General features: G+C 40.0%; 1 protein-coding gene across 2 annotated transcripts in view; it reads left to right on the forward strand.

Moving 5' to 3' along the window:
* Window positions 1–1,870: 1,870 nt before the first annotated feature.
* RTKN2 (rhotekin 2) overlaps window positions 1,871–16,202 on the forward strand; it is an 86,894-nt gene continuing 72,562 nt past the window's right edge. For both annotated transcript variants that reach the window (XR_005986966.1, XM_041750265.1), the window contains exons 1-2: window positions 1,871–2,565; window positions 9,262–9,458. Coding sequence is in view for 1 of the 2 variants with exons in the window: in XM_041750265.1 (XP_041606199.1) it covers window positions 2,506–2,565; window positions 9,262–9,458 (257 nt within the window). In the remaining variant the exon portion in view is untranslated. The remainder of the gene's footprint in view (window positions 2,566–9,261; window positions 9,459–16,202) is intronic.

A 16,202-nucleotide genomic window follows, 5' to 3' on the forward strand; every position in this document is an offset into this window, starting at 1 on the left:
CTTTTACACCTGGACTATTGGGTGGGCATCCATTGACTGTGGGAGCCCAAGGAAGGTGTTAGCAGCTCTCAAATGAGAGATGCCCAAATGCTATTTTTCAAAGAGCTGAAACAGTAAAAGTTTATCCTTCTTACTTTCTGGGAGTGGTTAAGTTCATTCATTCATCCATTCATTCATTCTTAAGCTAACCAAACTACTCATGTGAAATCTTTAACCTTTTGGTAGTTTCCATTTCTTTTTATGTACACCACATACACCAGAGAAACCTATGTTTGATGTAACTACCAGAAGGACCTGGGGATAAATAAGGAAACAACATTTCTGCTCTGAGGTATTTTAATCACCATATAATAGTTCTATCTTAAGCACTTCCTGGACACAACCCTTGATGAATAATAAAGAGATAGGACTACATCATATCTTCTCCAAAGAGAAAAGTCTTTAATAGCAACTGTCAATTCCACAGATAATTACTAAATATGGTTTTTCTAGATCTCTTTCTTCAAGTATTATAAATAAATGCATCTCCAGTTAGTATTTACTCATCAAACATTCCTACAACCGTGTCCAATTTAAAACTGGTTGGCTTGCCTCTGTTTCCATGAAGTGATGACTTCTATAAGTATTTTGCTTTGAGTCTGAGAGCTGTGTGTGTTATATGAAAAATAATATATGTCTGATGATGTGCTCCCTGTGTGTATTTCTTTTATGAGTCAGGGACTCTATAAGGCTCATGCAGCTCACTTTGAGTAGGGATAATTATACCACAAAGTGGTGAGCATAAGAGAGAGGTGTGCATTGGGGGAAGGGTACCTAATGACTTTGGAATTCAGATCTATGTTTGGAGAGAATGAGGTGAACTCATTGTGTTGGTAATTTTGAGCTGTATGTATTTTATAGTTGTGTGTAAGGATATGGGTCATTTCTAATGACCCATACATTCCTAATGTAAGGGAACGGTCATTCCTAGCTGGGCAGCTTCTAGTATCATCTATTCCAGAGGGCCTCAAAGAAGCAAATTACCTATTTGAGAGGATGGGCACTCTTCATATTTTCAGAAGTAAATCTCCAAGCCAACTGCCTAAAAAAGAGCCTTGTGGATAATGTGACCATACAATTTAATACTCACTTTGGACAGGTGCAAGACTGGTGGGACACTGGGACAACAAACCTAAGCAAGGAATGTCTCAGGCAAAAATAATAATAATTATATAAATATATATATATATAATATATATATATATATATATATATATATATATATATATACACACACACACACACACACCCAATTATGGAAGGAAAAGTGCCTAAAGCCTTCTATGAGGTGATGGTGGGAGAGAGATGATTTGGTTCATTTTGCACTGTGGAGAAAAGAATGTCAGAAGTCAAGAGAAGAGTCCTGGGCAGCCCAGGTGGCTCAGCGGTTTAACGCCGCCTTCAGCCCAGGGCATGATCCTGGAGACCCGGGATCGAGTCCCATGTTGGGTTCCCTGCGTGGAGCCTGCTTCTCCCTCTGCCTGTGTCTCTGCCTCTCTCTCTCTCTGTGTCTCTCATTAATAAATAAATATAATCTTTAAAAAAAGAGACAGAGAGGAGTCCTGTTGTCTTTTCAAGGATAAGTCAGGATAGGCCTGGACACGGGATTGTAAGAACCTTACAAAGGGGCTGAAATCTTCAGCACTTTAGTTTTTAAAGATTCCATACCTTCCCATTATGATTAATAATAAAACCCTTTAAGGAGTCTTTGTTTCGGTTTTTAGGGACAGCCAAAAATGGGGCTCTGGGAAAAGACTACTTCACTCTGCCATCACCTTGGATGATGGTCCAAGGCGGCTCGGTGGGGAAGGAGTAACGAGGCAGTGTTTTGCAAGGCAAGAGTAGACCACTTTCAAGAGAGAAGTCTTCGCCAGAAGAACAGACCACTTGGGCGTGTGTGGCGGGGGATCTGCAATCACAGAGCAACTCACACCTGTGAAACGCCAACGGCATCTCACCTGCCGGACAGGCCCTGGCCGAGTGACCCCGGCCGACCGGGCCGTGCGCGCCGGGACCGGGCCGCAGGCACCTGCTGCCACGTGGGTCCGCGCGCCGCCCGAGAGCCCGCGGGGGGCAGCCCGCCTGGGGCCGCGCGGCGCCTGCACCGCGACGCGGGGAGAACGCGCTCCGCGCCGGGGACGCGCCTCGCACGCCACCAGCACAGACCCCGCGGGCTCGGGCGCTCCCCGCGCCGCCCTGCCCACTCGGGTCGCGGGCCCGCCCACACCCCAGCCGCGGCCTTAAGCCGGCCGCCGCTCCCCGCTCCCCGCTCCCCGCTCCGCCGCCGCTCCCCGCTCCCACCCCCGCGCGTGCGCCCTGCGGCTGGAAGCCCCCGCGGCCCTCCCCCCGCGGCCCGACTTGGTACGGCCCGGACGGCGGTTGGCGGCCTCCGCGGCCCGGCGAGCGGCGGGCTTTTCAAATCTCACCTTCGGCGGAGTGGCGGCGGCCCCGGCGGCGGCGCTGGACATGGAGGGGCCGAGCGGGACGGGCCCCGAGCTGCGCCTGGCGGGCCTTCCCGCCCAGCAGGTGAGTCTGGCCTGGTGGTCGAGGCCCCGTGTCTCGCCTTCAGCCGCGGCCGGAAACAGGGAAGGACCGCGAGGCCGCCCTTGCGAGGCTCCGCGGGGCCCGGGTCTCCTCAGCCCCCTCGGCCCCGACCTCTCCCGGAGGAGGCCCGAAGGGAGAGCGGTGGAGCCCGCCGGCGCGGCCCGGCGCACCTGCCCGCAGCTCCCGCCGCCCTCCGGGGCTCGGACCCCCCAACCCCGAGGCGATGCGGGGGGCGGGGGCACAGAGGCTCCGGCCTCCCCGAGCAGCGCGCCCGAGGCCGGGGGAAGACACTTTGCTCGACGGGACGCGAGCCCTGGAGCCGAGAGGGCGGGGTCGGAGGAGCGGCCCGCCGCCCGGGAACCTCAGGAAAAGTTGCTCTGATGGACGCGTCTTGAGTTGGATAAGCCATGGAAAGCGTGTGTTAGAAACCCTTTTACTTCACGGAGACCAACATTTTTTCCCCCTTAGGGAAACCAGTTCTTAAAATGTTATATTTGCCCCTTAACCATAACTTTAGAGTCTTAACAGAAAACTGCTGTCATCAAGCTGGATCTTCACTTCTATTTTAACCTCCACCTTCTGTTACCTAATTCTGAGAAAGATTAAACCCTGTGAAAATGCCAGTTTTGTAGGTCAAAATTGGTAGGCTATTAGCAAGTTTATATGCTCCAGCCTATTACCTTTGCTTAGAAACCTATTATCTTTTTTTTTTTTTTTTTTTGAGACCTCAAGTAGATACAAAATTGTTAGGAAATCTTCAATGATACTGAGAAAAATAAAGCAAGACATTGAGTCGTTATGCAGAGAAGTCTAACTCCTTTATTAGTAATGCTGTTTTTGAAATGCCGGCATTTTCAAAAATTTCAGACATTCTGATGTAAGATACTTTTTTTTTTTTAAAAAAAGATTTTATTTATTTTTTCATGAGAGACACAGAGAGAGAGAGAGGCAGAGACACAGGCAGAGGGAGACGCAGGCTCCATGCAGGGAGCCTGATGCAGGACTCGATCCTGGAACTCCAGGATCTTGCCCTGGACCGAAGGCAGGCACCAAACCGCTGAGCCCCCCCCCCCACCCCCCACCCCCCCCCCCGGGCTGCCCAAGATACTTCTTTTCTGTCCTGTCCCTTTTGTACTTTGGCTGTCTCGATTGTTAACAAAATCTTGATTTCTAGTGAATTGGCAATTTGTTGAGGTTCTCGTGTGTGTTACACAGGTGTTTGTATAGTCGTTCAAGTAAATTTATATAGCTGCTTGTAGCAGTAATATTTAGGAATTATACAAAAGAGAGAAGAGGATAAGGTCATGAAAGAAGCTTAGCTACATGGAATGAAAATAAATATTTAAATATACACAAGGGCTGGATTATTTACATGTGAGAAAGTGTAATATTTAATGATTTTGAGGCATCAAGAAAATAGTTGAGTTGTGGAGTTCCTTCTGTTTGGATCTTGGATAAAAATTACAAAATAGTAATAGGTTTCAACCTAGTGTTTGCTGTTTTTCTTTTGATCTTAATGAACCTGCCATCTAATAGGGATAGGACCAAAGATTCTTTTTTTTTTTTTTTTTTAAATTTTTATTTATTTATGATAGTCACAGAGAGAGAGAGAGAGAGAGAGAGGCAGAGACACAAGCGGAAGGAGAAGCAGGCTCCATGCACCGGGAGCCTGATGTGGGATTCGATCCCGGGTCTCCAGGATCGCGCCCTGGGCCAAAGGCAGGCGCCAAACCGCTGCGCCACCCAGGGATCCCAGGACCAAAGATTCTTGAGGTAGTTGGAACACTAGTAAAAAACCTCTACTTAAACCTTCGGAGTCATCTGTGAGTACACACAGCATAGAGTATTCTATGCTTGGAGTCAGATTAAGGTCAAATCCAACTCTGCTTGTTGTACAAAACCTTGAATACATTACCTGTTATTTCTAAATCCTTGGATTCCACAGTTGTGAAATGGGTAAAATGCTTATTCCAGAAAGTTGCTGGGAATTGAGAACCTCTTTAAAATACTTAGCATAGTACCTGACACTCAGAATGTGCTTGAGAGAAAACTATTTTCTTACTATCTTTTGTCCCATTCACCTGAGATGTTTGGGCAGCAGGCCAAATCCAAGGACCCAGAGGGGTCTTGTAGGACCAGCCAAGAGGGTTCTTGGCTTCCTACAGGATGGAAACCCTACATGACCCACAGGAGGTGAAATAGTTTATTGAAGATACAGAGAGCAAATACAGATGAATGTCCAGGAGACTTGGAAAGAAAAGGAGCATGTGTCTTAGTTTGGGGCCTGGAAGTTTTATTGAGGATGATGATCTGGTGTATGTGTCTTCTCAGGCATCCAGAAAATGATTAGAACAAAGATTAGTACCCAAAGTGTCTTTGCTGGGAGTGGGGGGTGGGGGTGGGTGTCTTCGCGTCCAGATGTCTAGCACTGGTAGTCTGGAACACACATACGGTAGATTCCTCCAGACATTTTCATCTGGTTCTTCCTTAGATGTTATCTGTTCTAGAGAAATCATGAGTTCCTTCCCGTACAGGGAGGATGTGCATTATTTGCACTATAAGGCATGTGTAAAGTGGGGTGTGGGTACAGGTCCTAGCAAGAATGGAAGCAGGAAAAGGAGCAAAAAGATTTTTATGGAGTCCTTCAGTTTCCTTGTCTCATTATCTCATTTCAGTAATATATACAGAAACATGAATTTAAGAATTATTTCTCTAATGCCATTCCCCAGAATGACCACTATTAATGATTTCTAGACTTCTTCTGTACATAACCAATTCTTAAAATAACACACCATTTCTTTTACAAGGATGTATGCTATATATACTCTTGCAGTCTTTTTCATCATGGTCTCTTAGCTAACATGGTTTACCTATATCCATTAGGTGGGTGATAGCTTCTATATGGATTACTACAGTTGTCTTAGTGGCAGTGCAACCTTTTTTTTTTTTAAGTTGGCACTTAATTTCAAAACTAAGGCCATTTTCTTCGCACTTCCTTTGTTCCATTCTAGGTCTTCAAACCTAGTATAATCTAGATTTGCACTTTTAAGTTCTTTCCCTATTTCATTTTTAGCCTTATCCTGTCTGTTAATTTTTATCAGCCTGACTTTAGATACTTACATGATAAGGACCGTGCCACAAGCCTCTGTTTGACTTATAAGGAAGCTCTTTAGAAAATTGAAGAAATGGCAAGAAGAGGATTTTTCTTTGCTTTTTCTGGAGACTTGCTTTTAGACACTTCTACAAGGGATGGATATATGCTTTTGTCTTGAGTCCTACTCGGTCTTGACTCCGCCATTATGGTTGAGGCAGGAGCAGTAAAGATTTTAGCTCCCTACTGTTCCACTCGGAGGTTAGTAAACATCATCCTTAAATGCTCAGTTTGTGCCCTCATTAGATGATCATTGTTCTCATTGTGGATTAGCACATCAACTCTTACCCCAGGAGCACCAAAATTAAGTTCTTTGATTCCATATAGACTTTTTGGCTGGAGTCATCACTTGACCAGAGAGGTTTTCTCTGTGTGTGAAGTACAAATGTGTACTAAAAGAAGTTGCATGGAGAATACAAAACTGGCTAACATCATGGCTCTTTTTTTTTTTTTTTTTTTTTAAAACCCCGGTACATTCGAAAGCATCCATACACTTAACAGTTCATCTTCCTCATCTCAGCCCTCCTAGATCCACATCTGCTCACTGTAGAATAGGGGAGATGAGGTTATAGTTAAATATGTATGTAAATTTGGCTGGGTTAGGGCTCAGCAAACTATATCTGTAAAAGAACAGAGAGTAAATATTTTCAGCTTTGTGGACCACATGGTCTTAGTTGAAATTACCTCTGCAATTGTAGTTTGAAAGTAGCCTTAGATCATACAAGTGGGCGTGACTGTACCACAGTACAAGTTTATTTACAAAAGACAGACATTGACTGGGCTATAGTTTACTGATCTCTGTTCTAAAGGATAGAATTCTAATATTAATATCTATTAGATAGATCTCATTTCCTTAATGAATATTTAATCTCACAGATAAGGTGACTTAATAAACAAGCCCTAACTTTGCATTTCATTTCTGCACTATTTCCCAAGCCTCTATAATTTTAAAGTTTTTATCAGTGAGTGATGAGAAGACAATCTTCATTTATAAGATGGAAACCCAGGAAGCCCAAACTGATTCTTTAATGTATTTGTGGCCACCTACTGGTTCCTTAAGATTGTTGCAACTCTCCAGAGTGTGATGGAATTTCAAGTACTACAGGAGTGGATCTCTACACTGGCTATACATTGAATCACCAGAGGAACTTAAGGAAAAAAAAAAAAACACCAAAAAACTCAGGCTCCACCTCCAGAAAGTCTGATTGTTTTGTGGTGAGTCTTCAGTTTAGGTAGTTTTATAAGCCCCTTCCCCTACCAGAGGTGATTCTAATGTGCAGCCAGCTTTAAGAATCGCTGTGCTGGTTCATCTGGCTGCCTCACAGTAACATTTAAAAAGCAAAATTGAATTTAATGGCACCAGATGGTATTTGTTTATATTTGAGTTGTGGGGTAAAGCTATTCATCCTGACTTCAAGTTGCTCCCTGTGTGCACTCTCTAATACTAACCAGCCTGCCAGAGTTCATTTCTATAGACATATGGGCCACATAGATAATTCTTATAATTAATTATTAATTACATTAAAGAAGAATTTATTTTGGGACTGGCAAAGTCATAAAAAGATGAAATGGAATTGTTGAAGTTCAGCCATGTTTAAAGAAGGAAAATCTGCAAACGACTACATTTATATAGTATACCAGTTTTGAGTTATACTACTAAAGATGGTTTTTATGTGGTAATTACATGATGTAATTACACAAGGTAATTAACCAGATCTTTTTTTCTGCATGTGAATAGTACGTTTGATTGATTTGGATAGTCAAGTTAAATCATCTACTGCAGCTTCTCTTCTAGGGCAATTTTCATAGACTTGCTCTTCTGACTTTTAGGTTTTCTTCTTGAAAAGATTGTCTTTTTAATGTCTGGCACTTTTTTTTTTTTTAAGATTTTATTTATTTTTTCATGAGAGACAGAGAGAGAGGCAGAGACACAGGCAGAGGGAGAAGCAGGCTCCATGCAGGGAGCCTGACGTGGGACTCGATCCCGGGACTCCAAGATCTTGCCCTGGGCTGAAGGCAGGTGCTAAACCACTGAACCACCCAGGGATCCCCAATGTCTGGCACTTTTGCTGTTAGATTCCATTTACATTTTTTGATACAGATTTTGATCCAGTTAAAAGGTTTTTTGCCACAGAAGCCAGGATGGTCACTTCACTTTTAGTAATAGACATTCTGGAGCATTATTATGTTTATAGTATAGTAAAGAGTATCCAATGATTTATTGTTTTTTAAAAAGCTACTGTGAATTAACTCAGAATAAGTACATTTCAGTTTATAGAATTTTAATGTTATATGTGTAACGTGTGTAGAACCAGGGCATTGCAAGACTTTCAGAACTAAAATGATTTAGTAATTTCATGATGACTTTTTTTTTTTAAAAGATTTATTTATTTATTCATGAGAGAAACAGACAGAGAGGCAGAGACATAGGCAGAGGGAGAAGCAGGCTTCTCACAGGGAGCCCACTGTGGACTTGATCCCGGATCCCTGGATCACGACCTGAACTGAAGGCAGGTGCCCAAACTGCTGAGCCACCTAGGCGTCCCTCATGGTGACTCTTAAAACTAAAGTAAACATATCCAAAAGTACATTCTAAATATCCATTCCATCCAGTAGCTAAAGCTTCTGACATTTTCTAGGCACAGTGCTTTCACCCTTCTGAGATTTTATTTACATTGCTTACCATGTCTGCTAAACCTTAGTCCCTTTCCCAGCTTCTTCTGTAGAAAATTTTTCCTTGGTTAATTCAGTGTCATCAAACACATCTTGCCATTCCACAATACAACTTATATAATACGTACATGTGCTGTGTTGTTGTTTACATTAGTTACTATATTCCTTAGGTTGTCCTAAAACAAGTTAACAAAACTGGGTGGCTTTAGACAGTAGAAATTTGTTATCTCCTCATTTTGGGGTCCAGAAGTATGAAATCAGGGTACCTACAGATCCATATTCCTGCTAAAGAGTGTGGGAAGAATTCTTCTTGCTTTTTCCAGCTTCCCATGGTTGCTTGGTGGTCCTTAGCTTGTAGACCCATGACTCCCGTCTCTGCTTCAGTCTTTGCATGGAGTTCTCTCTGTTTCTTCACATGGCTTTTCCAGAAGGACAACAGTATCCTCATGACTCCAGTACCCCCTCATCTTAACTAGTTACCTCTGCAAAACCCTGTATCTGAATAAGATCACATTCTGTGGTTCTGGGAGGACAGGAATATTTGGGGGACATTATTCAAACTCATGAAGTTATGCTAAGAATATGTAATGTTTCTCACACTTATTTCTGTTCTGTTTCTTCACTAGATTGTAAAGACTTCCAGTAAAACCAGAAATTCAGGTTTTGCAAAGAGCATTTTCAAATAGCTGTGTCTTTTGTGCTCTCATACCTCAAAACTTTGTTACTTTCTCAATATGTTATAATATTAAAATGATGGCTAGTACATTTTCCATCTATTGGGGTAAAAAGAAATGTTATAATTTTGTATTTTTGCTATCTTTTAAAAATGCTTTCTCTCTCTCTCTTTTTTAAAGGACTGCAGTATTCAAGAAAAAATAGATTTAGAAATTCGAATGCGGGAAGGAATATGGAAACTCCTTTCTCTGAGCACTCAGAAAGACCAGATCTTGCATGCGGTTAAGAATCTCATGGTATGCAATGCTCGAATAATGGCTTACACATTGGAGTTACAGAAATTAGAAGAACAGATTGCAAATCAAATTGGAAGATGGTTAGTAGCATAGTTTTTCCTATGGCTTTTAATGTACTCAAGTATTTGAATTAAGAACACAATATAATTTGACTTTAATGTGACCTATCAAATCACCAAAGCTTTTAAAAAAATAAATGCACTAAAGTAGTCTCTGATATTATAACATTTTGGCAGTAGAACTCAGAGTATATGTTAAAGCAGCAGTTTTCACTAGGCCATTTTGTTGTAATCTAGATGGTAAAATGAAATGGTTAAGAAGCAAGAACTGAGGGAATATTTTGAAAAGGACCAAGACTGGGGCCTCTGGGTGGCTTCGTTGGTTAAGCCTCTGACTCAAAGAGGTCTTCAGCTCAGATCAAGATCTCATTGTTGTGAGAATAAGCACTGCCTCCGCCTGGGCTCAACGCTCTGAGGAGTCTGCTTGAGATTCTCTCCCTTTCTGTCTGCCCCTATCCCCCCATGCTTCTGCATGCTCCCTCTCTCTCTCTCTCTCTCTCTCTCTCTGAAATGATAAATAGGGATGCTGGGATGGCTCAGTGGTTTGGTTGAGCATCTGCCTTTGGCCAAGGGTGTGATCCTGGGATCCTGGGATGGAGTCCCACATCGGGCTTCCTTCATGGAGCCTGCTTCTCCATCTGCCTATGTCTCTGACTCTCTGTGTGTGTGTGTGTCTCATGAATAAATAAATAAATATATAATAAAATGATAAATCTTTTTTTTAAAGGTCCAAGACTGATAGCTGAGTATATAGAAATGTGAATTTTTTAAAAAATAAATTGCTTAAAAAATGCTAATAAAGATGTGCTAGCTGAGAGTAATTGGAACTTAGGTATAGAAATTGAAATGCACACTCCTTTCATATGGTGAACATAAGTCCTAGAGAGGCAAGCAAACTTACTCAAGGACATGTCACTGGCTAGGGACAGAAGCTACGGAGAGGTTACTTAGGATTTGCTAAGTACCTTTTAGTCCTTGCTCTTTTGATTATTACTCTGTGCTGCCATTTGGTATCAGGTCTAGGATTTGTATATGAAATTTATATCCTGTCCTTTTTACAATACCAGGTCTTAACTGGAACCTAAAAACTGACACAGCTCAGTGACTAGATGTTAGTTTCTTTTCTAATATAAATGTTCTTACAACACCAGTTGTTGATCAGTTTAAAGCTCTAGCACTAGCGAAGAATTTCTCTTTATATGATAGTGGCCATTTTGCTGTTACCCCCACTAAATTCTTGAAACATAAGATAAAAACACAGGTTACGAAAAGATTTTTGTAAAAATAAAATGTTGATGAGATTGTGATAAAGACTTGTGTACAAAGTAACTACTGTTTATTTGCAGTACTCCTTTCGGATAGCTATATTTTCTGTGCCAGAGTTCCTTCAGTATGGCTGGCAAGATAATATTTACATTTTGAAAATTAAGATTATATTTAAAACCTAATCTGATACATTTTATATCATTATTATTCAACAAATGTCAAATTATTTTCATTATTATTTATCCCTGACATTATAAAATGAAGTTACTCTTGTGTCACAATTTAGGAAAATATTTTTTCAGATGGACACACCGTGGTTTGAGTCAGTGTCTCTCAAACTGGTTTGCATATATCAGTGAAAGTACATGACTATGTGTCAGGAGATATACAAAGCCATAGGATAAATATGGCAGGTCTTTTTTTTTTTTTTTTTTTAAGATTTTATTTATGAGAGAGGCAGAGACATAGAGGGAGAAGCAGACTCCCTGCAGGGAACCTGATGTGGGACTTGATCCCAGGACCCCGGGATCACGACCTGAGCCAAAGGCAGACACTCCACCACTGAGCCACCCAGGTGCCCTGGCAGATCTTTTTAAAACTATGAATTTTTAGGATAAAACATGAGAAATTTGGAACTAAGGTATGATTTGGGTAATTCTATTCACAGGGATATATGTTCTCCCCTAGTCCTTTTTTTTTTTTTTTTTTTAGATTTTATTTATTTATTCACGACAGACACAGAGAGAGAGAGAGAGAGAGGCAGAGACACAGGCAAAGGGAGAAGCAGGCTCTCCATGCAGGGAACCCGATGTGGGACTCGATCCGGGTCTCCAGGATCACACCCCGGGCATCTGAAGGCAGCGCTAAACCGCTGGGCCACCGGGGCTGCCCTCCCCTAGTCCTTTTTAAGGACATTTTTTTAAAAGAGGACTGTTTGAATGGAAGAGTTTGAGAAGCACTGGTTTAAGTATGGTGTGGCACTCAACACTTGCTATTATATCACCTCTCATGGTTACATGCAGTACTCTAGGAATTCATATCTGTTTTCCATACTTATGTTCTTTACATATTTATAGTGAATTATGAATTGACCATTTTCTTAATTTGGTAGTATGACTTAGTTCTAAAGTTACCTATTTATTAAAATGTCAAATAAGCTTAATCCTTATTGGGTTTATATAAAAAAAGATAGGAAAAAATATCTGGGACTCTCAACTGGAAATGTGTGTGATTTTCAGTTTCTGTAGGGATTATCTTCATTAGATGAAAATAGCTTTGCTGCTATACACACCTATTTGTTCATAATTCATATAAAAATTGTCTCCCCTAATTATAAAATTATTTATTTAAAGGAATCTGAATAACCTCTACGAATTCTTTTGTCTACAATTCCATTTTGTTATGTGCATATATAACCTGGTATCACTGATCAAATATAACTGGAAATTATAATACTTCTTATTACATGAAAATGATCTAATATTAAGGAGAGTCTTACAGTAGTTTTCAGTGTCCAGAAGAAAGTTATGTAAATTATGCCATTTCATTAGTAAATCAAATATTTACTGAATAGTACTTGTAGAACGATTATTAAGTACTGTGTGGGTGTATACAAATTCAAAGAACAGAATTTGTCAAAATATGAAAATATTTGTATATTAACAGTCAAATATTTTACCTTTAGAGACTCAGTAGCCTGTTCCTTAGCTTTGTTTGATAGTCTTTAAGGTAGAAAAATGCTTTGTTTTTATATTGTTACCAGAGTTAAAATAGCATTTTAATGAGTCTACTGGCCGGCAGCCCCGGTGGTGCAGCGGTTTAGTGCCGCCTGCAGCCTGGGGTGTGATCCTGGAGACCCGGATGAGTCCCTGCATGGAGCCTGCTTCTCCCTCTGCCTGTGTCTCTGCCTCTCTTTCTCTCTGTGTCTCTCATGAATAAATAAATAAAATCTTAAAAAAAAAAAAAACAATGAGTCTACTGGCTACCTCTAGTCTACCTTCTCTAAAATTTTATTATAAAATGTCAAAAAATCAAAACAGACAATACATCTAGGCTTTGTCAAAGAAGAATCAAGTCAGAACGAAATGGTAGACTTGAAAAGATCTGATGAAAGAATTGGATCTGAATCTTCTAGATTACGAAGGATGGATAAGGTTGGTTGGGTGAGTAGGAGGAAAGTTCACTCCAAGAAAGAAAAATAGCAAAATAAAAGCTCAGGATGAAAGATGACCATGAATTATTTAAGAGAAGTGAAGAGATGTATTTGGTTGAAGTTCAAGGTGAAGCCAGAGTTGAAAAACAAGGGGGAAGCAAGATTCAGGAAAGTTTAGAATGCTAGCTGGCAGGTTAAGAGTTCTTAACTGACAGATTTCCGGGTCCCAGATATGCTAAGGTGTGCACAAATATTCCATTATAAACTGAGAGAGGTAGAAACCTCTTTATTAAAGACTTGGCAAATGGGACTTTGCAATATTAGATAATTGTTTCAAAGAACACACAGTGACTATGTGGCTAGGACATGAACCCTGATGACCTAAAAGCCTGAGTACTCCTCACTCATGTAGGAAGTCAATAGGTGTTAACTGACAGCCTTTGAAGTGCCAGATAATTGTGGTAAGGTGTTTGCAAATGTCACAATATAAACTGAGAGAGGTAGAAATTTAAATTCTTTTTAAACTTCCTAGCATGCTTTTTGTCACCTTCATGCCTATTCTTAGGTTCTGACTTTTGTTGGCCTCTATGCTTGTCATGTTACAGATTGTCAATTATTGTTCCCTACTTTGTTTATAGGGAACTTTGTTTATAACTTTTTATTAGTCAACTTTTAATTATGAAATTCATATGTAAAAAATAGTAAGAATAGTATGATAAAAATTGTAAGAATAGTTTATTCTTTACCTAGATGGACCAGTTAATAGTTTACCATATATATTCATCTACCCCCCCCCGTCTTTGTATTTGTACACATATGCATATGCACACATTCATTTTTTTATATTGATTCATTTGAAAATAAGTTGCAGACAACATAGCATGTACATCTCAATGGTTCTAAAAACATCCTGTTACAGAGCCAAAATATGATTATCATATGTAAAATATTAACAGTAATTCCAATGTAATCATCTAATATTCAGTCTGAATTACTTTAAACTAGCTGTTAAAATCTTTTATAGTTGTTTTTCCCAAACCAGAACTCAATCAAGGTTCATGTAGTACATGGTTGATTTTGACTGTTTTCTTTTAATCATTTTACTTTTTTATAAAGACTTATTGCCATTAACAGAGTCTATACTTTACAAAAAATATCCTTTAAAAATATCCTGCATTTTTGGGACGTGTGGGTGGCTCAGTGGTTGAGCGTCTGCCTTTGGCTCAGGGCATGATCCTGGGGCGGGATCGAGCCCCACATCCGGCTCCCTGCGAGGAGCCTGCTTCTCCCTCTGCCTATGACTGTGTCTCATGGATAAATAAATAAAATCTTTTTTAAAAATCCGGCATTTTCTATTTATTTCATTATCTCTTTATGGTATCATTGAAAACTTTTCTCCTGTTTTCTGTTTTTGCTGCACCTGGAATTTGGGTCTAAAAGCTTATTTATAAGACTCAGGTTAAATATGTTTTTGGCAAGAATTTCTTTAGGGGAAGTTGGGTAAGATCGATGCTGCCAATGTGAATGTGATGGGATAATAACTGGCTCTATCACTGTACACTGCAGTTAGATCCCTTGGTTTGGATGACAGTTGCTTGATTTCTTCTTTGTGATAGAATGTTTTTTTCCTTGCAGTTCTAAGTTATCTTTGGAACATTATGGGACTAGGAGAGTACTCTGTTATCTAAGTAGCTTTCACTTAGTGATTATATCCGTTTATGATCCTTGCCTATATTATTGTAATGGGGTTTGCAAATAGTGATTATCTAACACTATTATTTTTTCTACACTTTTTAGCTTCTGTAAGGAAAGGTATTCCTCTCCTTTCTCTCTCCATAGAGTCATGGATTGTTATTTACTCAGTATATTATCATTTATAGCCATTAATCTTTTTGATCGATAAATTGTCTAAAATTTGTTGGAAATTCCTTCAGACTGACTTCTTTATTCTTTTAACTTACCTCTGTTAGTCCTTAAGAACTTCCTTGGGCACCTGGGTGGCTCAGCCCGGTGAAGCGCTTGCCTTCAACTCAGGTCACAATCTCGGGGTCCCAGGATCCAGCTCCTTGTCCTCATCCTTGGGCTCACTGCTCAGCGGGGAGTCTGCTTCTCCCTTTGCTTCTGGCTCCCCCACCCCCCCATGCACTCTCTCTCTCTCTCTCTCACTCTTTCCCTCAAATAAATAAAAATACCAAAAAAAAAAAAAAAAAACCTTTTGAAAAAAGAACTTCCTTAATTTCTAACACAAAAAGATGACCCAGGCTTGTCTTGTATTTTCTGAGCCTCACACCTAGAATCAGCCATTTGTCTAATGAGTCCTGGTTCCCTTTAATGGTGAATGGTATTTTGAAATCAAGATCTGGGCACTGAGTGTGCTCATTGCTACTAGGAATCACTGTTTTTAGACCTTTATAGTAGACATAGCTATGGGAGAGACTTTTAAAAAAAATTATGAGTTTATATTGATATTTGTAGGTTTTTGTTTTCTTGAATTTTTAGCTTTTTTCTTGTTCTGAAAATCTTAATTCCTAATAACAGTAATTTGTTTCCTTATTTGTTTAATAATATGATTATATAGTTTCATAATTTTAGTATTAATATGATTATTGACAGTAAACCCACCCACCTAGGCAACTTCAGGATTTCTTTGCAGGTCTTTTCTGACATTCAGAAATTATGAAAATTTTCTTACCTACGAAAAGTTTGATAGGATTGGATTGTACAAAGAAGACTCCTATACCCACCTAGATTCTCCAATTAATATTTTAACTATATTTGCTTCATTCTAAATTCATCCTTCCATTCATCTGTCAATTCATCTTACTTTTTATGATGCAATTCAAAGAAAGTTCTTTTTGTGTGAGTGTGTGTCTATATCATGCAAACATCCTATACATCCTGTGGATAGACAGGAGACCATGATTAAAAGTTACTTAAAATGATCTTTTTCTTTCTGAATGGTTATGTTATCAGTCTCCTAAACAGAGTCATCTATTGTTTCAATTTGAATTTGCCTTTTTTTAACCCTTGGAATAAATTATCTTCTTGGATATGTCCTGTTTCTTTTTCTCCAACTCTCAATTAGTAGCACCTCTCCACTCTTATGTGGTAAGCATTGTGAACTGATTTTTTTTTTTTTTTCACCACCATTGGTTTTGCCTGTTCCAGAACTAAAATAGATGGAACTGTCTAGGATATACCCTGCTTTTGCCTTCAACATAATACTTTTGAGATTCATTATGTAACTAGTGATTTGCTCCTTTTTATTGATAAGGAGTATTCCCTTGTATGACTATACCCTGGTGCCACTCCCTTGTAGTGTTGACTCTTCTCTAATTTCTTCTTGC

This window comes from Vulpes lagopus, chromosome 3 (assembly GCF_018345385.1).
Source record: "Vulpes lagopus strain Blue_001 chromosome 3, ASM1834538v1, whole genome shotgun sequence".
Lineage (NCBI taxonomy): Eukaryota > Metazoa > Chordata > Mammalia > Carnivora > Canidae > Vulpes > Vulpes lagopus.